At 38.2% G+C, this 25,246-nt stretch overlaps 1 protein-coding gene across 4 annotated transcripts in view; it reads right to left on the reverse strand.

Moving 5' to 3' along the window:
* Window positions 1-25,246, reverse strand: part of SMYD3 (SET and MYND domain containing 3) — a 429,715-nt gene that overhangs the window by 401,336 nt on the left and 3,133 nt on the right. For 2 of the 4 annotated variants that reach the window (XM_064509419.1, XM_064509418.1), the window contains exon 1: window positions 12,654-12,786. The exons of the other annotated variants lie outside the window; for them this stretch is intronic. In XM_064509419.1, the coding sequence (XP_064365489.1) occupies window positions 12,654-12,700 (47 nt within the window). In that variant the 5' untranslated portion in view covers window positions 12,701-12,786. Of the gene's footprint in view, window positions 1-12,653; window positions 12,787-25,246 lie in introns of those variants that run through there. 4 annotated transcript variants of the gene reach the window in all.

Raw genomic sequence — 25,246 nt, forward strand, 5'->3', positions numbered from 1 at the left:
GCAGAAAAATGTTGCATCAAACGGTAACAACTATGGCCAGGCAAGAATTCAATATTTTGTTTTTTAAAACCTTTTGCTTAGTCTCAAATCATGAAAGCTATTAAGAATATACTATAGGCTGCAAGTTACACTAGCAGAGTAAGACTAAGTATAATCTTACTGGAATGAAAAGGAAAATTGTATTTTAAGATATTTTTCAAAATTATACTACTACTGGAAAACACTAAAAAGTGTCCTATAGTGTATTTTGAAAAATGAAAACTATTTATGGCAGCAGAATTCAGTTCTATGATTGTGCTGACGTTATTAAAGAATAATTTTCCTCTTTCGTTTCTCTTTTTTGAAATCCTCATTATGACCGTATGAAGTTGGGGAGTGGGGGCTTATGAGTTTCTAGAGGGGAAAAGAAAAAAAAAATCCATCCATGATTAACCTTTTTCAGAATATTTCAGCACTATTTAGTTAATGAAAAGCAGGAAAAAAAAAAAAAAAAGCTGCTCATACTTCACTCAGCTTGGAAAAGCCCAAGTTTGCATGAGTTTAATCACTGAAAAAAAAGAAAGCAGTATGAAAAAATAGTCTGACATTACAGAGGATGAACAGTCATTTCTGATCATTTTCAAATGACATCTGTTCTACCCTCAGGAAATTGTAAGCCAGACTAGAACTGCTAAATGCAGATTCCCTATTATATAAAATTGGGCACCCTACCCTGCTCACACCGTTCATGTGAGCAGAGCTAGTGGAGGTCAATATAAACCTGATTAACCCTGCGCTGAGAACTGCAGCACAACAAAGGAACCAACACCCACACTTGCTTTAAACAAACTTGCTGGTGCACGCAGAGCGGCCTTACAGGGACAACCAGCCCTGCGGCCAGGGCCGGCTGGCTTCACCAACAGCTCGTGTGCAGAGCTGCTGGTTTGCCTGGGCAGCCTCTGCTCTGATCAACGGGGCCGGGCCGCTCCAGCCTCACTCACCCCGGGCAGGGGCTCACAGGGGCCCTTACCCGGGTTTGCTCGCCACTGCTGTCGTCCATCCACTCCCTATCGCTGCACTTGACACGGGGCAACTCTCGGCAGGTTACTGCCAGCAGTAACCCGCTGACTTGTCACGCCAAAGCTGGAAGCCGGAGCTTCTACTGCCTTTGCTTCAAGGTCCACAAGCCTCAGTCCGAGGCCAGGAACAGATTTTTAAGCCTCTTTGGGAAGCGGGCAGCTTCCCAAACTTGTTTCAAAGGAGGAAAGCAAGAAAGATAATGCCACGGATTTCTCTCTCTCTGTTTTGCTATGTCTCATCCCTTTATCCTTCAGATGCATGGCCACTGCGATAGCTTAAAATTGGTGGGGGCAGAGGGGGAAAACCACAACACATCTCTTCAAACAACTCTGGCAGCTGCAAAGGTGATTTTTACTCTTTCCCAGCCATTTCAATGATGTGTTTGTCATCAAGCCTGGTGATACCACTTCAGTAGCGGTGGGCATCAAAGAGCAGGAGGGGAGGTGGCCAAGTGCAGGCAAGCAAACTGCCACAAGGCAGCCGGGCTGCGAGACGCCCCGGCAGCGGAAAGCGGAGGGATCTGGCAGGCAGCCAGCAAGGCTGCGCACGGGGCACGGCAACACCTACACGCTCACACACCCCTCGGCGTATAGAAGCAGGGTCCCTTCAAGGCACAGGATTCAGCTGTGAAACAGGTCATCCTGCTGGTCCATTTTTACTCTGCAGAGGTTTGGTTTCACCTTGATTGTCTTCCTTCAAATTTCTGTACAGATTTCTTTTTCATAAAGCTGATGATGAGTCAAAGAACTACAGGTGATAAAGCCCAAGCTTTTGTCAGAAAAAAGACACGATTATCTTTTGGAGCAAAGGAATGGTTTGCAACTAAACTGAGCTTTGAATGCAACTAAATTAAGTACCCAGGTGCTACCTAAGAACTGTCTCAGAATAATTATATTCCTACTCCAAAGAGAAGAGAAATGATTATTGGAATTTATATACAGGTGTGAAAGTGACTAGTTATTTTGTCTTTTTTTTTCAATATTCAATATTTTAATGTATAGGTCTACCAGGATCTCTCAAATATTTATCATCCAACCATCCAACTTGGCCAAAAATTCCTTATACGTATAAAAGATACAAGAACAATTTAAAAGGCAATCTGTTAAAATAGTAGTTGAAGATGGTGCAGTTTGTTTTCTTGCCTCCTTACCCATCTAAAGATGAGATGGGCAAGATTAACATTAGCTCAAAACCAAAACACTGAATGAGATGAGACACATTATCATCACTCTTGTAAGTTTAGAGTGTGTGTGTTGCACGAGTTATGCTCTACAGACTTAAAAATACTTGCCAGTTTATTTTGGGGCTATTGCTCTTGACTCTATGGTTGCAGCTAATAGGTGCAGATGATTATACTTCTGTGATTGGAACATGAATGCAGTAAGAATCCTTATAGCAAAAAGGGAATATGACATAATTATAGTTTTAAGAATTTTTTCAAGAGATACTAGTTAATGCTGTACCTGATTATTATAACCAGAATTTTTTTTTGCTCTTTACTGAAAATGAGCCAGTAATCAATTAAAAAAAAAAAAAAAAAAAAAAGAAAAAAAAGAAAAAAGCCAACTTGACATGCGTATGAACTTCCTATTTCTTGACAGAAATTTTTCCTCCTTTCTCTAAGGGCCATTTAGCAGCAGTCTAGCTGATCAATTAAAACAAAGATTCAAAATGGCATTCCGAAAACAAATAACTTTTGGGTTTTTTTATTTTTTTTTTTTAATAAAACAGCATTAAGAACAAACATGTTGACTACAAACTACATCCTAGAAAGCAAAATTAAAGGGAACTTTTCAGTAATCAATACCTTACAAGCTTTTCTGAAGAATTACTTGTGAACTTAAAATCACCTTGAACATTATAAATGTCTTGTAAGATTGTTTGTACTATCAAGCCTATCTGATAGGGCAAAGTGCATGGTGACCACCGTCAAATTAATTGTTCAATCAAGAGTCAGTAAGTAAAAGGTGTTAGCTCTGTTATGCTCCATTGCATATAGTTACATCTCTGATAACAGCCCCATTGGAGTTTACGGATCCTATGTGACCTCTGTCGAGACTCAATTGACTTCTTCTCTGCAAATTCTATTAGAATTGGTCCCTGCATCGCTGCTCACAATAATCAAGAGCAGAAAGCCTGATTTATGTATAAGCATTTTGTTTTATAGTCAGACTCAAACTATAAAATACATGAGGTAGCCTTTCCCCTCCCTTTAAATCGACTGCATCCCATTCTCTACCAAACATCAGAAAAGAAGTTTTAAATCTCAAAAAAAAAAAAAAAAAAAAAAAAAAAAACTTTGGGGTGGGTGGGGGGAGAGTTTTATTTAATTTGTAAATGGCCTTTCGTAAAGTACCATGATCCACAAATATATAAATAAAAATCGCTAACCTACTCTGCCAATGCAGTCTTCTAATATGCTCTGAGATTTACCTTTAGTAAGAAATGTTGCTTTTACGAAACTTAAAAATTGCTCATAGGAACAAAAAGGGCAAGATTTATCAAGAAGGCATATGCTATTTAAGTTTTTTATTAAGTTATTTTAAGTTTAAAGATCTTCATGGGTTAACCATTCTTGAGGGACCTAGAAACCCCAAACAGCTTTGCCTCAAAGACCCCATAAATTCTTGTTAACGTTAAAAAAAAAAAAAAAAAAAAAAAAAAAAAAAGTATCTACAATACTCAGTAATATACATTTAGCACTGCCCAACTATTCAGCTCGGCTCATAATTTTAAGACATGCTAGAAGTGACGAACAACATAAAGTCTTCATAATAACACAAAACCTCTCATAACAAAGAACACTGCTACAAAAAAGGCGTTAAAGTTTAGGTACTCCTTTTATTATTATTCTATTCCTGAATTCCCAGAGTTTGGATATTCCTCCAAAGAAGAACCCAGGTAGCTTTGTTTAAAGAAACTACTTTCATGATTATGTGGGTTTCAGTAAAATCTGCTGGAAATATTTATCAAAGTATGAACACAAGGAGCTTACAGAAAATACACAGATGAAATTATTTAGCTAAATATCATACTTGCAGTACATGGGGCAAAGGAAGCAAGAAACACATCAGCTACCAGTGTTTTTTCACATTAGTATAAGAACAACTGAAAATAACCTGGAAGTTCATAAGGTTATGATCAAATTTTAGAACTATACAAGGACAGGTCCACGCTACAGAATGCTTTCACTTAGGCAATATAGGTAACATGTAATATAGGTAAGAAGTATAGGTAATATAACACAAAGAACAAGAGACAGAGTTCATCAACAACTTAAACATTAAACCTTCACAGGTATGAATGGACTCTGGAAACTGGAAGCCGTGCAAAGATATTCCGGCTTCAAAGATCAAGATACTTTAAATACTTGAGCTAGATATCAACATAGGAACTCTGGAGAAGTTAAGAAGCCAACGTAGCACCTGCAGGGAAAACTTCAAGAAGTCCTAGTAGCAGGAACTCATGCTGCAAGTGCTAAAAAAGTTGCAAATAACTGAATTAATATTAAGGGCATAACCTTGCCTATGCTGACTTCACGACCCTCGCAGCAGAACCCATGCTGGCTTGTTTTAAACTGATATACCCTTCCTCCCCCAGTAAATGCACTAGCTACATCATAACTGTATCCAGAGAGCAACCAATCTCCCTGAGCTTACAGAAGAATCCACATAGTGTCTTAATCTTTCTTTAGTGTCATCATCCTGACCTCTAAAAAACCAGATGCATCTCTCAATCCAGCTTGCTTCACTGGAGTTTTATAAAGTCCAAACTCATTTCTCTAAATTAAACAGATCTAGAACCTGGATTAAAAGACACCAAAAAACAGACTCAAATAAACACATACTGGTAGTCAGAAAGCCACATATTCCTAGTGGGTTTTTCTTTAAGAAGAAATCTTATGGGTTTGTTACCAAACTTTGCAGTGCCAGTAAGAATGTAAGCATACCAATTTGACAAACTCTGCATTTATCCTTCCCTTGGTGATGCACAGGTGCTTAGCTGCAACCAAAAAGGAAAAAAAAAAATCTCAGAACATCTGACCAGTGAATTGCAGCTAATTAACATTTTTAAGCTATTGTTTCTTCTCAACAATTTCAAGTTGGGCATCCTAAAAGCTGTGTAGTACACAGAGTGGCTTAGCACAACCTTAGCCTGGGAGAATACACATTCACATGACTTTGATATTTGCTTGTGTAAACTTAATAATTAACAAAACAGGCTTTTGTGTTCAAAATGGAAGCCATATTCTAAGAAAAATAACTAGGAGAAAACCTTTAGAATCTAAATTAAGGTATATGGGCTCTAAGGAAGAGAAGGAGCTATGACAGCTGTTAGGCTGGCCTGAGTATCTGTCTGCCCAAGATAGATTTACTGACATTGCCTGGGAGTAACGTGAGGGCTGGAAAAGAAGAAAATCTTAAAGCAATTTGAAGATGTCTAAATGTGTAAGTACCACAGATGGGCCATTCTTAAATAATACCAGAACATCTAACAGTAGGCCTCTGTACATGAAAAACCAAACTTGGAATATGTTTTTTTAAATCTGCCTTATAGAAGTAGCTTATGTGGATTTATTAACTGCACTCATAAAAGGCACCACTACCAAGCCTGTGGCACATTTAGAATATTTAATATATATGAAAGCCTGACTATTTTATCAAAATAAAAATGCATCTCCTAAAAATAAGCTAAGAACATGTGGCAAAAAAAGACTACTCAGTGCCTATATATTACCATCATTATAATTTTTTAAAGAATTCAGAAGTATTTTAGACGGTCTGAATACTGGAATTATATGCATTTATTTAGAATAGATTATACAATGATGGCAGCAGTTGTGGGACACCTAGAAAGAACCCATCATAATTTATGACTTATGATCACTAATGCATTTTGAATACTCTAAAGACTGATTACTAGCTTTAATCTGCTTTTTAAAGAAAAAAATGCTGCTCCAGTTCAAGAACTGTACATATTTCACATTGACTAGAAAGTCAGTTATTCTGTTCTCACAAAGATAATTTTCTTAATGAAAGAAATTAAAGGAACACTAGATCTAGATAGATTTATTACCCTCACCTCAATTATTGAGCTTACCTTAACTTGAAATAGTCAGTGATTCTTTTTTCCTAATGTGATAAGTACACCCTTGAAAGAAACTCTACATTTGTAATAACAGATGGCTTTTCACCAGAAGCTACAGACAAATTTAGTCTCAAAACAGAATAAAGCTGTTTTTAATGCAGGACTATATTTGAAATGACAGTTCCCCCCCCCCCAAAAAAAAAAACACACACAAAAAAAAAACCCACAAAAAAAACCCCACACAAACAATAAACACAACACTAACCTCTGGATAGGTGAATTCGAAGCTTTTCCTGCAATCTACAGGCAAAAAAACAAAATCAGAAGAAATAAAAAAGAAGAAATACTCATGGTACTCCAAATGTCACCAGCCATCACTCAGTGAAGCAGCGACAGAGGTATCCAATGCAGTGATTAGCACCGTAGGAATGCCATCAGAGTGGCATCATTCCACAAACACCTGACAAACAACAACTTTGTAGCTCAGCGCTGAAAAACTGCGGAAGCCAGGATTTAACAGGTTAGAAGTGAACCTACTAAAGTCACCAAAAGTTTAACTACAAGTTTAAAAAGAATGTTATTCCTAGTATAGTACACAATTTAGGCCACTCTATGCTAGTTGAAACTTCAGCTTTATCCTCCCAGAACTACTTCAAAACCCTTTGGCTTTTATCCCTTCTAGAACCAAACCAAGTTCAGGTTCCAGATGCTTCAAGTATGCAGTCGTGTAACAGTGGTAAACTTTATTTCTACCAGTTGCTTACTTCCAGCTTCCAAAACATCCTGAATTTTGAGCACTTGAAATTGTGTTCCCATATGCATTTAAAATAGTTATTGCTTACACTTGGAAGCAAATTTTTGACAAATATCTATCTCAACTTATGAGCTAACAGAGTTTGAAGCCTATTTTTTAATCTGATTGCTATATAAACACAATATGAAAGCGTAATTGGAAACCTTAGTCACACTGTTTGTCACTATTCATGCTACAGAAACTTCTCAGAAGCCTGTTAAGTGCTGCAACATAGGCATTTGGTGCCTAGCGTAGCCCCACATGACAGAACCCTTACCAAGGCAATATCCTGCTGGTTTCTCATGAGAAAGCCCGCTGATTAATAGCGGGAACATCAGAAAGAGTGAGCTAACTCCTCAAGTCATCCTAGAGGGGACAAAATCGCCTCTCTCCTTGAGCGGGGCAATGCCCATACTTCAGTAAAGTCATTGCGGGAAACAGCCATGAATACAGATCACTCCCAGGTATAACCACATCTGGGAGGGCTCCCCGTAATCTCCTGAGCAACTTCACATATAAACTCACTGGTTTAGATTGTTCTACAGGAGAGGACAAACTCAGCATCATCTCAGGTGGTAGTTCTAACTAGGTTTAAAACAAGGCACATGAATATGAATTTCTATGGTAGTTTCTAAGACCTGCCTAGCTGACTCCTGGAGAAAGAACCATGCAACATCAGATACAGCTAAGGAAGTTATAAATCTTCAAATGTGGATTAAAAAGCAGACCCAGGATAATTTGCACATCATGAGGCCTAGGTCCAACGTCTGGCTGATTTAAACTCCAAGGTTTATACCCTAATTAAGAAAAAACAAAAACAGGGTTTGCTTTGTGTTTCTTGTTTAGGATTAGCTATGCATGCAGTTTTGGATAAAACAGGAGAGCTTTGAGTTTTAACAATGTTGTGGCTGATGGAAATGAGGGGTAGAAGGAGCAAAGTGAAGCCATCGCTCTCGCCCTGCCTTTGGGCCACCAGCTGCTGCCAGGCTGCAAAGAGCAGCTGGGGGCCCTACTGCAGTTCTGCGGCTGTAGTTGGTTACAGCCCACACAACAACAGCAGCCTCTTCAGACCTCCTAACAACCATTTCCTTTGTGTAATTTCTACATTAATCTACTGAAATAATTTTTTTCTGAGTGTTATTCTTGAAGGCCAGCTAAGTTTCAGTTATTTGAGGGTGCTGCAGCCCAGCTGCTGAGGGGAACAAGCCAGCAGGCACACAGCCTACGCTCACCTCATTGACTGTGCTGCTTCCCAAGCATTTCTGGATGCAATTACAGACAACTGGAAATTGGTGCAGTGAGCCAAGACCGATGCAGTGTTCCTGCTGCTCTCCTGAAAGACAGGCTGAAGAATTAACCTTCCTCTGCCCATCATACAACCCTGAAATGACACAGCACGCTGGAACAGCGCAACAGGCATGCAAGCCATAGTCCTGTGGCTTGCAATTAAAATATAGGTGGGTTTGAGGAGGGTTTTTTGTGCATCAAGGCAGATCTTTAAGGGAAACAGGAAGCAGATGGAAGAATACAGTAGGAACTCAATAATGTCTTCTGCCCCCCCCTTTTTTTAAAAAAACAGAACTTCATGTGGGATGCCACTAGGCAGCAGGCACGATTCGGACAGCTCCCCAGGGCACAGCGTCCCACTGCTTCCTGAAATCGGTCAGGTCTCCGCACCATGAGAAAAGGAGCACACCTGCCTGCTACAGAGGCAAACAGTGACAGCAGTTCGCTATTTCTTACATTACACCTAATCAGATCCTTATTCCACTCTTCCATTTGCCCCACAACATTACCTTGAGAAGCCAGATACATTTTCTTTTAAAAATATATTTCACTTTGTTCAAACACAAGATTGCTTTTGCATTGTTTTGACCTAGTTTCTACTACACTTGCAGAATGTCACTAACAAAAGCTGAACAATCCTCTCCCCCTTATAACTTGTTAAACTTGTATTTACTTCACCAGAATTTGTTACTGTTTTCACGTTTTTCAGCAGAACAGGATTTGTTTCTTGTTACCATAGGATAGCTGAAGAAGATCCCATGTCAAGATGCCTCTTATTTCATGACACAATAGTTTGTGGAAAATGCCATTGCAGGATTAAAAGTAGTCTTGAAACGCAAAACAAAACTAAAGAAAAACCTCTATCATTCTCTACGGCATGCTAGTAATGTTTTTGCCAACACACACACACACACACACACACACACACACACACACACACCCCAAGAAAAACCATCTTTTAACTAGAAATGACACTGAATTGACTTTGGCAGAAGTTAAGACAGAATTCTTATAAAGTTTAACTCCCTTAAAATACATACACATGCAAAAGAGATCTGTCAACAGAAAGAAAAACATCTGGCAAAGTCTTTTTTTAATCATATTAATCTTTCCTCCTGCAAATGTATGTTACAAGATCAGATTACTTTTCCTCTATAGCGTATATGCTTTAAATTAATTCTGAACCATCAAAATCATTTCACAGAAAATCCTGTGATCTCAGAAATGATTACATAGAGACGAATGATGTAAAACATTCAGTTATTCATAGCAACTGCAGCTGATATATACAGATTTTATGCACAGCCTGTTACAACTGAATGGGGAAGACTGCAATACCGCCTGACTTTTTTTTAATAAAATCCAAAATGGAAATTTTTTTTTCCCCAGGTCGCAAGAACATCTGTTATTCCATGCAATAACAGATGACGTAATTTTATATTCAGTACCATGTTTTCAAGAGGGAGTTTTCTGACGCACAATCTGCACAGCCTCCGATTGGCACACAAGCAGTACTCTACGTATCTTTTTTCAGAGTCTGACTCGGCCTTTGTATTTTCTGTTCTTCGTTTCATTTTGTTTCTCATTAGCAATTTCATTTCTTGGCTGGCAGGGTAATCATCAAAAGTATCAAGTATAAACGGTCAGAGCAAGTAAATAATTATTTCTTAGGCATACACACATAGACACCTCATCTTTAGACCAGAGCTTGTGCCTACAGGATTAAGGTTTCAGCTAGTTTCAAATACTTAGCACTATAAATGAGACACTAGTTCCCATTTTCAGACCTCTAAAACTGAGCATCTTCCGACATAGTGGTCCGAATCATTTGTTCCTATTATGCTAGACCACTCCCCATAAGATAGAGCTATCATTTGAAAATAACTTTATATTTCTACATTGATCACACTTCCTTCTGTGCTAGGATAACAACTGTGAGCACTGAGACTATGTTTACATCTGGGGGAGTTCAATAGAACATAAGCCCAAGAATAATGGAAGAAATTTAGCTGTAGTAAGACGTGTGCAAATAAGATGTGTGCAACTAAAACATTGGACACTGTGCTCACTACATACAAACAGAAAAAGCACAACTGCTCAGAAATGCAGTCTAATACACAAAGAAATAACTTTGTATTGATCCAAATCAGAAGTTTACTAACACTTAGTGACAAATCAAAGGATTCAAAACAACCTCTAGCATTCCTTCTGATTGCCTTTGCGTAAGGCAGGCTTTAGAGGTTTTTTTTTTTGGTTGGTTGTTTAACCCAGAGAGGCTATTCTGCAGAAAACAGTCAGCCACTCAGTTTAAAGTTAGATCCCATCATAGGATGGAATCAGTCACGAGGAATGAACAAAGTCATACAAGAGATTTAAATACCACTGCAATATTACTAAAAAACATCAGCAGTTAAAAAAAAAAAAAAAACAAACAAAAACAAAAACAAAAACCCACCAACACTCTGTCCTCAAAATCCTCAGCTACCACAGTGGGGGGGACGACCCACTGACCAAAGCAACAGCATAGTTTCTGTATTACATCTAGACTTAGGCTCACTCTGAGAGGACAAGGACATAGAGGAGACTTTGGTTACTTCAATTCAATTGCCAGAAGTGGGAGATTTTTTTTATTACTCTAATACAGGACCAGATGTTAACAATTAGTAATAGTCTCTAGAGCAGAGGGCTGATACTCCTAAAGCCACATGGGAGCATACTTTATTGACAGAGACTTTGGGAAGTTATATTGAGTTTTCCCACAGGCTTTAACCAACAAGGAAGATCATATTCTAATCCACAGCATATCACAGACATCACCTGTCTTGCTGCCAGAACAGCTTTGTAAGAACAGCTAGCTAAGGTGAGAAAAGCTAGCTAAGACAGCTCATTGGAGGAGAACTGATAGTTATTCCTGTTTTCCTCTCCCCTTTATAATGCGGATTTTTTTAGCCTAGACACAGGCACAATATAAACATCACACAAGATGCAGATTTAGTAACCGCATGAAGACACCTTGGTTTTAGTAGGCTGTCAAACATGGAAAACACTTTGCTAATTAAACTTCTACTTTGATAGAAACAAAGACACATTCCTCTACTTTCTTCTACACACGAAAGATCGTCTTAAAACGCTACTGGCAATCTACCTCAGCTTACAGAGGACACCAGGTTCTCTATGCCTTTATAGACCTACAGCAACGCAGGCTAATAGCAAAGATCTACACGAGGTAGCTTTTGTAAACGCACTTCAGTGTTTACATTACTTCAATGCCAGAGGCCTTTCTATAAAAGCTTAAAAACTTCCCTTGGAAGCCACATGGCTTACCTGAGCAGCACGCACAACTTTAGGAAGAGCACCCTATAATGCCAGGATGAGATAGACAGACAGACACAGACATCCCTCTGCTAGCGCTCAAAGGAGAGGGCAGATCTGCTCCAACCTCAACTCGCCACTGGCCGGGGCAAACCTCCCCCTGGAAACAACCTTAGCAGGAATAGAACATTTTTTCATATTCTGAATTAGCAAATTGCAACAGTATTTTGATATGTCCCCAAACTTATTTTTTACATAAACGCTCTTTTCACTTTAACTAAGATGTGATTGGTAAAACTTTAACAAAACACATGGGGGGGGGGGGGAAGTCCTGAAGATAGAAAGATATAATCTATCCCATAACTGAAGACCTCTCGACATTTTAATATTTAACACACAAACGTTCAGAGAAAAACAGTAGTGTCTTTTGGTACCAAAAGTATCCATATCTCTGCATCACAAAATGTTATATGGAATAGCTCATAAGAGCAGAACAAAAAAGTAGACCTTTCTTGTATATACATTGTACAGAAATTAGCCTTTAATCCTAAAGTTTTATTTTCAAACATTTAAATTCAAATCCAGAGACCACCTTTTAACCAAAAATAAGCAACTTTGGCAAAAGAACTGTTAAATAACCCTACGATTCTGAAAAATGCTGTAGGCTTACTGTTTCAGATCTTCTGTAAATAATAGAGAGGAAGAATTAATGAAGAAAGCGCGAAAGGTTAAATAAAGGTTACAATAGCACAATGTATAGAGATTTAAAGGATTTCTTGTGTTTGTACCAGGCTTGTGAAATTCACAGAATTTCACCAGTGCTGTAACAGGTGTTCTGCATTCTCCTGTACTCTGAAGTATAATTTTCTAATGCCCCAGAAACTTGAGTTCAAATTCACTTGTGACCTAAGCAAAATTTGAACAGTTCAATCTTACAAGACGATAAATCTCCTGCACCTTATGTCCAGTTTCTGTTTGCTTCGACAGGGGTGGATGCATCTACACACCTTATAAACTCAAACCTTGTGTTTGCAGGGAAAGAAGTACTACAAACTTAACACTTTGAACGCAGAAACAAAGAGTGAAGCAGGGGACCTCCACATGGAGCACCTACCTTATTACGTTCCCCGGGCGTTCGAAACGCAGCACCCCCAGAGCCATGCAGCTTTACCGAGCTCCCTCTATCCTCTGGCACAATTAAGAAACGGATATTCTTTCGGGGTGGGGATTACTTTTAAGCAAGTCTGTTGCTGAAATAGGCATGGGAAAATTAAACTGCATGATGTGAAAACCTCACTCTTCATTGACAGTGCTATAGAAACTACGATCACATAAGCATACAACATTTAAGTTACTGTAAATAAATATAAATCAGATATGTATAATAATAATATGTAAATATAAATAAATCAGACTCATCTTTCTGTTGACAAAGCCTTGTCAACACAGTTATGACAAACAGATGAAAAGCCTAATGTGAAGCAGGAAAAAGAATAGGTAAAGTTTATTACAATGTTTTTCCAGCAACTGCTACGGCATTTGTATATGAGTGTTTCCCCACAGAGCCTGATAGTGAAGCCATTACTGTACAAAATTGTGGTTAAATCTCATCAAGATACAAACTGATTTGAGGGCCTACTTCCAACATTAAGCTGAAATTACCTTTGCAGTACATAGCGTCAGCAGTAACCTTATTGATGCAATAAACCGATTTCATCAAATGTATACCATAGAATTTCTTAAATGTATTCTTGGTAACTCTAAAATAAAATCCATTACAAGAAGAAATTAATGGATTTTTTTATTTTAAGGTAACCTTAGTTTGCAAATAACTTTTCAAAAATAAGAACTGAATTATTTAGAGACGGTTAAAACATTTAGTCTTTCCCAGAATAATTTTCTATTTATTTCACCTATAAAATCAGTTTAAGAAAATATACTGGTCTTCCAATTAAATTTAACACAGCTCTTTTTATTGTGTAAGAGGCATACATATGTACCTATAAAAAATATATATAACACAAATGAACAAAAAAGGCATTTCTGGAAATTACTAATTCTAATAGATGAGTTTTAAAATATAAAAACCTTGTTCTGACTCTATTAGAAGTTCTGCCAGGAGATAATTGCAAGACTGAGGCTACAGAGGTTTTTTCCCTGGTTGTGAGCTCACATCCACAGCAGCAGTAAACAAGATGTGTACACATGAAGGATGAACTCGACTTCACAGGAACGAGCCCAGGAGAAACTAGAGGTCATTTATTTCCACTAGTCAGAATGAATATAAAGGACTCGTCACAAGATAAAGCCAAAATACCCGCTCTACTAAAAGCTACTGTGGCAAAACTGCAAACATTTCTAAGCTGAGGAAAGTTTCTAACCTCATTTGCTTACAGAACAGGACAGGAGGGCAGGGGAGGAGAAGGTTTCCATTTTGGATGCTTGGGGGAAAGCACAGTCTAGGATGACATTACTAAACCTACTGCAATTGATTGTCTGAAGGCAAAAATGCTACACAATGATATTATGCATGCATTACAGTTTGTAGCTGAGTTATTATACACTGATAACCATTCATTAACTTCAGAGTGTAACAGACACCTGGCAGGCTATTTCATGCCTCGAAGAATTTACAGCAAAAGGGAGAGAGGGAAATGCACAGTGCAGGTGATTTTGTATCTGGAAAATAAAATGAATAATTAAAAACTTTGTTACCTTCCGGCTGTAAAAATGAATCGACATTGAGATGTCCCAACACATGCAATTTTAGAACTCATGCCAAATCCTTGTGTGCTATTGAGCAGAAGAGCAAGCATAATCTTTCAATAACAGCTACTAGTGAAATATTTTTTAGTACAAATGAATTTTATAATTAAAATCTATATGAACACATGAGAATGAGTACCACATACATGCTTCACAAGCAGCCCTAACTACAAAGGTCATAAAATGTACCAACAGTTACAGCTTTTAAGACTCCATAGAGGAAGGTTAAAAAGATGTGAAAATTAAAAATTAATAAGCCTACAGTACAGTTGTTCTAAACAGACAAATTCCAAAAGTTAAAATTCCCATGGCGATCTTTAAGTAAGGACACAGTATTTGGCTCCATAATTATTTCTGAAGCACTTGGAAGTCCTGTAAATTATTTCATCTGGTCCAAAGCAAGAATTATACCGGGGGGGGGGGGGGGGGGCAGCAAAGTGACTGGAATCTTACAATAGCTCCCCCTCCCCCAAAACAGAAAGCCAAATATCACAATATATTGTGCATATGAAACACTGACATTGCTATGAGCTACTTGTTCAAAGGCAGAACATGTCCTCTAATAATTCAGTTCCTCCTGAGGTTGAGGACCAAGCCGATAGGCTAAAAACTCAACTTTGAAAGGGAATATTCAAAATCTTGGCTAATCTTCTTGTTACTCAGTGCTAATCATTTTAACTGTTACACTGAGCACGTAGGTAAGTGCAACAACCCTGATGCTACCATACAACCAGCCCCAGACCCTCCAGCTAAATGCCTAGTTTTTAGTTTTTGTGCTTCCAGTCCACAGTTCTCTTGGACTAATACAAATGCCCAGCCCTCTTGTGCCCAGCCCCATAACCCATCCTCTCTACATCACTCTGCATACAAGCTCTTAGAGAACTTTTCCAATAAGAAATCCTGTTCATTTAAAATGCTTATCCTCTCCTTAAAGTGTGTCTTAACTTCAGTAAATTCATGTCTTGAACAGAAAATATGAAACTCTTCCCAGACCTGTATTTTCCACTTCCCCCTCATTCTGTTAGATGCTCCCATGAGTCACAGAGGGGCCACGGCCTTGTCAAACTGGTAGCTCTCCAAGGAGAATAAGGTGTGCAGGTATCGCCTTGCAAAATCTCTCTGCTGAGATTTTTACACATACATGCAAAATGAGAAAGTATGTTTCATAACCCTTCAGTAAGCATACCATACATATGTTGCTACTTTAGCTTCCATCTGCTAAAGTCTCTCTGAGTTGGTAAGTGATTAGTCTCACAGTATCATCTGTGGCAGACCAATATTTTTTTAAAAATGGCAGATTCTTCCTTTATGACCAGCTTTTTTGGAAGTACTTTTCTCAAAACATACCCAATATCCTTTCTGCTCAGAGCAGCTCTGGAGGTTACATCTACTGAACCCATCTCAGGTAAACAATTTTTCAGGCTGACATTTTCTTAGGCCTGTTGTAATTTAGATCCCACTGGCCCCTTTTGTATTCTTCCATGGTATCAGTTAAGCATCTTCTCTACACATGCACTTTTTTCTTGTCCTGAGGACAAGTAGGTTTCACAGCTCTAGTAGCTAGAAGAAACTGTTATATGTTCCAACACAGTAATATTTCGACCTGGCAAATGGCAAAGCCATAAAACTTCACAAAGAAAAGCCTTCAGTTCTGGCTGAATTAAGACACATTTTAGCAATTTAAAAGGTCTGTTAATTTTAAATGTATGTAAAAAACTGTTGGTGTTGAACTTTTTCATATTCATACTAGTAAACGAATTTACAGCAGATATGCCTTCTGCTGCCTATAATCACTGTTCAAGATGTTCAAGCAGGCTACAGGCCAAATACTGCCCTCTAAGCAATATACAAACGTATATCAAAATATTTTCTATTTTATATGTTACCAGCGACTTCTAAGTATATGGGTCAATGCAATAAGCTTCATACATCTCAGATAGATAAGCAGTGGAAGACCTTATTCAAATTCAGAGGAAGCTAGTGACAAAACAAGGACTTTAATCCTCCAACTATGTATCTAAACTCCAGGATTTCCTCATATATGCATTAAAATTTACCTACCAGTTGAGAATATCTTCAGCTTTATACACAAGCAGGACATAAATTAAAAAGGAGGTGAGCACTGCCATTCTTCACTTTGATTGACCCCATATTCTAGGTTCTGTTCTGAACATCTGGACCCAGGAGCATACAGATGCTCTATAAAGGCTTCATCTGGTGGCAGAAAGCAAGGAAAATGACAACTGATCCTTATGAGTGAGAAATCTTACAATAGCCTCTTCAGATAGAAAAACATTAAACCAAGTAAAGTGACATATAATATTGCAAAGGGAACTTCTATAAAGATGGCAAACAGGAACAAAAAGGTAAGTGCTTCCTGTAACACAGAATAAAACGCCATAAAAATAAAACTACTTAAATCCCAGTAATTTCCCAATCAGTGAGAAGTTAGCGGAATATTTATTTCAGCAAAAACACACACCACCACCTAGAGCCATTAAGGGACAGCAAAACCCACATATAAGCAATATACTGACTGACTGCATGACTACTGAAATGCTGGATATCTTTTAGCCATAAGTGGCAAGAATAACTTCTTGCTGTAACTGGGCTGCAAAATAAGAACCTTTATAACTATCTAGCTATTATTATGCCTGATACGCATTGCTCTTTTCGGTGCCAATTAGCACAACTCATCTACTGCCTCAAACAAGGAAAGTGACATTCTTAAATTAAGAGATACTATTCTGTACTTATTCTGGGGAATAAAACCAAAACTACAGAAAAGCCTCATAATTCTTTAGTAGATTTTATTTTAGATGAAATACACTTTATTGCTTTATCTGTTTTATAGTTGATATCCTATGTATCTTAAGGAGATTGTTGCTCAGACTTTTTTTTCTTCCCCTTCTCAGGCAAAAATTTCAGATATATCTATCATCACATTGTTGAGTTTCATCGAGTATTTTTTAAAAATTTTTTTCCATAGCTATTCCATCTGTTGTACATCAATCTCAACTAAATGAGACAGTTTGTATAACAAGTGGATAAAGATTTTAAATAACTGAGTAGCCAGTCCCATTTGCTAAAGCAACAAAGACACTTATGAACTTGTATCTCTGAAGAGATACATGAAGTGAATTTCTGCCACCTTTTTTTTTTTTTTTTTTTTTTTTTTTTTTTTTTTTTTTAAGGTTTTGGTCCATTCCTGCTTTTTCAGAAATCTGGACTTAGATATCTTCAACAGCTAGAGGACTTGGAGTCAATGCACCACAGAAACCAATGCAAGCTATATAAAGCAGAGACTGACACCAAAACTCTCACAATGTTTAAAATATTTGGATCCAGAGTAATTTTTTTTTTTTTTTAATCTCAACTTTTCTAAAAGGAATTAAGTGCAGTGCGCTAGTCTGGTACAAGCCTTTCTCATCCTATACCATGTCCAATAAAGATTCCTAGCACAAATCACCTGCAAAGTAGTCCCTGAATTCACCCCTCACACACAGACAATATACAAGTGCCTCAAAAACACGTGGAAGAAAATGTGAGGAAGGGCGAACTGCAATGAAGTGGGGGAGGCAGAATTTTTCAGATCCAGCAAGTGTCCCTCAGTGCACCACTGATCTCAGGAGCTCCAAGTGCTATGGCTGTGGCACTGAATAGCAGCCAGGCCACAGCAGGAAGAGGGAGAGGACCTGTCCTTTGCTCCATCAGGGATAAGGCTGTCACATTTAAAAAGGACAAACAACTGCTTCAGACGCAGAAGTGCAGCATATCCACAGATGAGCAAATGCACTATAGCTCCAGCAAGCCAGAGCCAGCCAATCATTTTATACAGATCAGAGACCCAGAGGGAAACAGCCTAAGCAACAATTTTCACCAGCAAAGTAGTTCTCACCTTCCTCATACTCCTTTCTCCACCCATTTCAAGCTAAGGTACCAGGCGGGGGGACACATTACTGTATAAAGCATTAAGTTTAATCCCTTTTAGCTTTGTAGGAATTATACCTTGCAGTCCTTTCAGAGCTGTTCAATGAATTTCTTAACACTAACCCAATGAGAAAGTCTTTTACTTCAGGTTTTGAAAAAAACAGTCTCTCAAAATTTCTCTCTATATTAGTACATTACATCTTTCCAGCATTCCTTTCCAGAAGTTTGTCTCCAAAGGTAAACTGTCTCTCCACTGTGATATTTGGAAACACAGCACTTGATAAGTGTATTGTTATAAAAAAAGTACTATTGCTATTAAATGCAAGTTAGGAGTCTGAAAAAAATAGCAAGATGGCATTACAGTTTGAATCTTTATGTTCAAGTGACCTGCTTTCAAGCTTTTCTTCACAAATAAATAAAAGCAAGTTTCTGGCCTTCAATAAGTGTGGAATACATTGAGCAAAGATTTTGCACAGGTAACACATACATAGTTTTCTTTATTTCACGCTCAACATTTCCTACAGGACAAATATCTTTCTTCTTCCAGGACCATGCTTCACCAAAAATCTTGTCCAAATTTCTTTCCCCTATTTTACCATGATCCTTCCCACTGGCAAGAATGTCCCTGCCACAGAAATTGTCTTTTCAGGTCACTAGCACACCTTAACAGTTGAATGAGCCAGATGTTATTCATTTGAATTTTTTAAAGAGGCTTACAGTTGATAGAAGTGTTTCTTCTACCTCTTCTCAGTGATTACCTGTTGTCCCTTTTCTGCATTCCTAGATCGCATCCAGTCCTAATCACGCCCTCTTAAGAAGTTATCAACACACACTTGTGCTTTTTCCTTCCAATGCTGACAGCCAGACTCCGTGTGCAGCACACTAAACCTGCATGAATGCTCAGGTAGGCCCTCTCCCAGGAAGGTCGGAAATTGCATTTCCTATCTACTGACTGCAGGATCAAGTGTTCTAATACACAAGGGTCAAGAAAATAGTTAAAGGATAAACATTTTTTTGAAGTTAACTCCATTTAAGCTTGAACAATCAGGCTAGCAACAGAATGGATTCTGAGCTGAGGGTAGCTAGTAGTTAACGTGATAAAGGAAAGCCAAATATTTTATGAACAGATGATTATGGTTTGAGTTAGCATAGGAATTATGCTCTCGTGTTCAATTAATTTTCCACTTGGTTCTTTCTCTACAGTCATCAGGACACCATTGGGCAAGATTCAAAATTTTACCTTGGGTCTCTAGAAACTCCCATTCAGCTGCAGAGACGCACAGTGATTATGATTACAGAAGTTAAGCACAGCCCTTTAAATCAGTACAATCTGTGATAAAAATAAAGTAATGCCAGCAGAAACAAGAAAACTCAGGACTCGCCTACATAACCAAGACATTAGAAAGCCAAAACCAGGATTTTCTTTGTGGCAAGAAAGAACAGAAAATTTCTGTGGAGTTCCTTCTACCAAACTGAATCTAATGGTAGGAAATGCTTGTGAGGAGTAAAACAAGTAAGTATTATATCACACGTCAGATAAGCAGCAGAGCTGGCAAAGGGGAAGCAAAGGGAGCACACAGTAAGGACAGCAAAGACTTGGGGGACTGTTAAGAATAACCTCCCCATTCAGCAGCTTGTAGCTAACACATCAGGTAGGCTGTCACATAGATCTATACCCTAAAATCTTACATTTTTCTATTAAATCTTCTTTTCACTGAATCACAGATTAGTCAAGGTTGGAAGGGACTCTAGGGATCATCTGGTTCAGCCCTCCTGCTCCAAGTAGCGTCAACTGCAGCATGTTACTCAGGACCGCGTCCAGTCAGGTTTTAGATACCTCCAAGAACGACACTTTTGCTTCTCTCTTCTCCAAACCAAATGTACCTGGACTACTCATTCTTCTGTTTTCTTTTGCACAGTCTCTGGTCTCCCTTGAGCCAACAAAAGTAACAAGAAAGCAGTATTTTTCTGTGTGTGTATGTATATGTATCATATATATATAAAAATGTACACAGAATATGAAATCCAAAATAAATAGAAGTGCCCCCCCAATCAACATATACCAGCTTAGGTAAAAAGCTGGAAGCCAGTCAGAGGAACTTTAAACTTGTATTTATTTTAAAAGAATGAGTAAAAATGCCAAGTAGTTTCAACCGGACGTGTCCCATTCTGACTACTGCATCATCTTTCTCCCACAGTATGCATGTACTTTTCCAACTTGCCCGCCATTCCTAGTTTTCAACTCTTCCATTAGGACCCTCTTTTAAATTTCATTATTTCAACTTCCATACAGTCCCCATTTGAAGTTCACTCAACAAGCCATAAAGAAAAAAATAACACAGAAGGAGAAAATACCAAGACATCCTCCTACTGTATCTGGACATCAACAATATTACACTACTTTGGAGGCCCTTCATAGAAGCATTTTCCTACTTTCCTCCACGTCACACCAATGCCACAGATCACTGACCCTGAACTAAGTCCATGATGCTATCCTCTCTTTTAAACCTTCCTTGAGACAGAGATCAAGAGGATACATGACTAGACAGAATAAGGGGGAAACTGTGGATACTGTAATTGGTAACTTTTCAAGCACCTGAGCTGACAGTGCCTGGTTGGTTTCCACACTGCGCTGTATTTTGTGGTCAAATGACTTTCACTGTCTAAGGAAATGCAAGCTCTGGCTGAAGCCTGTCCTGCAACAGAGGCATCTGTAACTTCTCCCATAAGGTTAGACAATAAGGTGTCTAACAAGGATTAGCTCTCCTGGTACCAATTCTCTCAGGGCATTTATTGGGTCTTTTTCTTCTATATGGCCACGTATTTTCATTAAGCTTCTAGGACATTAACCTACTTTGAACCCCTCTGCCTCCATAAAACTTTCATGAATTAACCAATAACTTCAAAACATGAATAGGTGGGGTGGACAGACACAACAAAAATTCTGTAATCCTCACCTATATTATTTTGAATAGTTCAAAATAACTGCTGCATCTAGTTGTGATCAAGACTGTGGATGTTTCAAGCGAGAATACCACCACCCCATGTACTATAGAGCCAAAAGCACAAAGCAGCCTTTGAGTACAGCTACAACAGAGGTTATCACTAACAGCAAATTCCAGTGCCTTCGGACAGGATATCATTAATAGTTCTTAAATAACTTAAATTAAAAAGAATGCTCTAATGCAGCATAAAACTTCCAGCGACTTGTACAAAAATGGAAAAAAGTTTCCTTGGCCACATGCAACAGCAGCATGGAAGTCATATCACATACTGCTCCAGGTGGCATTAGGACAGAAACAAGCATTTCCATTTTTCCCTTTTTAAGGGTACTTCATCCTCCACTATCACAGCAAAAAGAGACTACGGGAGGACTATCTTCTTTAAAAAAAAAGAATGCTTTTTTTTTTTTTTTTTTTTAAAGGGTATTAGTTGCTCAGCTACAGATAAACATTTCTCTTATTGGTGTTGTGTGAATTCTCAGGGCTTGGGAAACACATCTACAATGAGCCTGAACTCTGATACTTTACATAGCTCATATCTCATATAATTTTGTTTTGCATCCTTTGCAGTTACTACACATAACAAGGGATGCATCATCAAGAGACAACAGCACTGCAATTCCATTCTAAATTGTGGGTTAGAAATGCTAGAAGAAGCTATAGCACATAATTCCCAGGATTATCCTACCTTGGAAGCACAAAAACATAACTAATCCTAATAGTCATGCTGCTTCCACAGGAAATTATCACTAATCAAAGATAATTTGTTTATACTCTTCTACTTCATATGAGGTTATACATCTGTAATGCTACTGGAAACCTGCTGGAAGCTCTATCATCGAAACAACATAAAAAACACACCATACATTTTGCATGTTAAATGTGTTATTGACAACAAACTCAAACATGACAGGGTATCAAGTCAGGTTAAAAACTTTTAATTCATTGTGTGATAGGTCAGGGTTTTTTTGTTGGTGGTGGGGTACCCCCCCCCCCCCAGTTTAAATAATTAAAAAAAAAAAATCCCTTCTGTTATTCTAGTCTGCTAACAATCCTGAAAATACAGCAGTCTACATAAGACAGCTTTATATATAAACAAACTTAAAATGGGGACATTTTTTAATATGTAAAAAATTATGACTAAAATACTTCATGATCTTCATCTGATGAGAAATCAAGAAAAGTTGCCAGATGAAGAATGTATCATCAAATACTAATTCCCTACATTTCAATATTCCTATGGAACAAAATACAAACATACCAGCAACACCTAGAGCAACTAAGCAGTATGTTTTCAAGAACTGTAAGGCTAGCATAGTTTTGAAACTATCTCTATACCAAATAGCACTAGAAGAATTTTTCAGAGATGGATCTAGAGACTGCAAATCCCATCCCCTCACGCATTGCTAGAGGCCTTGTGCGTGCCAGGCTTCCCCCAGCACATGGAAAGCACGTCCCTTAGCTCACGTCTCCTGCAGGAGCGATGGAGCAGAACACAGAGCACTCTGCCAAAGTAAGCTTTCTCTTTGATATTTAAGGACACATCTTAGCTCTATTAAGTGGGCAATAGCTCCTCCACGGAGAAATCCCCATGGCTACAGAGTCAGAATAACTAGCTCCTCTCCTGCCCAGCTCCTGCAGCTGCTGATGAAAGAGGTGCACTTGTAGGGTTAAGGGCTTGTAGTCCTCCAACAGATCTGCACAAATGCAAGCCAGGGCCATGCAGATACAGAGGATCTCAACCTTCATCTCAACCTTCAATTGCAACCTTGTGACTCTTTCTGAAATGATCCCCCTTTTCTGTGTACCATATGCTACTATGTAGTTACAATGTAATGGTGTTTTTGTATCTTCAGGATGCTGTTAACCCAAGCACTCCACACTTAAACAATGGTATGCTGACTTTCATTATGACAACTTAAAAAAAAAAAAAAAAAAACTAGCATTCAAGAGCGTGTCTATGATGAAGACACAAGACAAGACCCCCTGAATGTAGGGGTATGTCAATTTAGCTATTTTTAAGCCAGAAGAACCACAGCAAGGACCATAAACTTGCTACCCAGCATTTAATACTTGGTTAACTGCCCAACCATTTACTCAAATTCTTGGTTGTTTCTCAGATTGCAGTAGCCTCTGCTGCCATAGTTAGCTTGCAACAGTCCTAAATTAGGTATCTTTCTCTCTCTCTAGATATGTTGACAGAAGTTGTATTCATTCAGAAACACTCATTCATACTGCTTCTGGTTCTGTTACTGTAGTCTGAATGGCCTGTAGTAGCCTGAATCATAGCCACAGACAAAACACTTGTCTATTAGTTCATAGCCTATATACAACGTATAACATTTCACAGAATAACAGAATGGTTGAGGTTGGAAGGGACCTCTGGAGATCATCTAGTCCAACCTCTCTGCTCAAGCAGGGTCACCTAGAGCATGAATTGCTAAAATTTCATTTTTCTTAAGTGTCTCTTTCCCTTAGAGGCATAAATAGTATATAATTTGGAAATCAGCTAATGTTACCTTCTCTGAGACCCAGATTCTACAAAGTACTTGCTTGCTCCCAAATGTCAATCAGGATGAAGTCTCCTTGCACTGGATTCTTGTAAAGCACATCAAAATACAGTGCTGTGTAAAAGTACCATGCAAGAGAAGAAAAGAAAAGCACAATTGACTTCAATATTCATTTTGACTCTCATTCTAAATTGTGGGCAAGTCCACAATTTAAAAATATAAGCCTTCGTCTCCTAGAATTCAATTCAAAATCTGAAAGTCAAACCAAGCTCCTGACTTAGCACTGCCATCACTACCATGAACCTTGCAGGAAGTTCAGTCAGCAGGGATCAATGGCTGATACAGCATTGAATACCCAGAGGAAAAAAATCTGCCAAGAATTGAGATGCCCCTTTTTCATTCACTTTTCAGACAAGGAACATCTTTAAAAGCCAAGTAAAGATTTAACCAGCTGAGCAAACTAAGCAACATCACCACATAAAATGGACAGTCTGATTAAAACTAGGGTTGATAAATCAGTGTGTGCAAGCAAGTTTGGCAAAGTCATATTTTCCGATATTAAAAATCAGTACTGATCTGGGTTAATATGTTAAACCAAGAAATAACTGGCTATATCCAGATTTTAACTGAACCTCTTTTCTGATCAACTATGTAAAAGCAAATTCAAATAAACAATAAACTTTAAAAAGAGTTTAAAACAGTAACAACTAATGGCAAAAAACAGCCCAAATATAAGCCTTTTCCCTTATACTTAAAGTTTTGGGTAGAAGGTTGAGGACACCAGTGTTTTCTGATGCAACATCTGTAATCTCATGTGACATTTGTGCCAGAATTCTAAATAAGAAAACAACTCTCAGATATTCCCATGTTCACGATACTTTGCTATTTTAATGAAACCAAAAAATTTCAATCACTACATCCACTTGACTAAACTAACTGCAAATCTGGCTTATAACCCTGGCAAGACACTAGAGACTATAATAAAGAATAAGATCGTTAATCACTTGGATGAATAAAATCCCTGGGGAAAGAGCACGCCCAGCTCCTGTGAAGGGAAAGACAGTCTTTCTAACCTGCAGGAGTTCCATGAGGGCATCAATACACAGATGGATAAAAGGCACCCAGTGGACATAACACATCTGTGTAAAGGCTAAAAAAGCTAAGTTACCAGGGACTGGAGGAAAGATCCTTTTATAAACCGATAGCTGTTAGTTAGTTAAAGGATATAGAGAAAATAGATAATTAATGCTTAAGGGTCACTTTCCAGAATGAAGAAAGGTGACAGAACCCTCCAGAACCAGTGGTAATTTGTTTATCTTAACATCTTTATCAATGTCCTGCAGAAGGGAAAAAAACAGTGAAATTCTCTACTTTACAGATGAAATGGAGCCTTCCTTTAAAAACTCAGTCCCCTCTTATGTAAATCTGCATTAGAGCAGAACTGCTATTGAATCCACCTTAAGAGATATTAAAGCATGGAGAAAGGTCATATAGAGCAT

This window comes from Dromaius novaehollandiae, chromosome 3, assembly GCF_036370855.1.
Source record: "Dromaius novaehollandiae isolate bDroNov1 chromosome 3, bDroNov1.hap1, whole genome shotgun sequence".
Taxonomy (NCBI): domain Eukaryota; kingdom Metazoa; phylum Chordata; class Aves; order Casuariiformes; family Dromaiidae; genus Dromaius; species Dromaius novaehollandiae.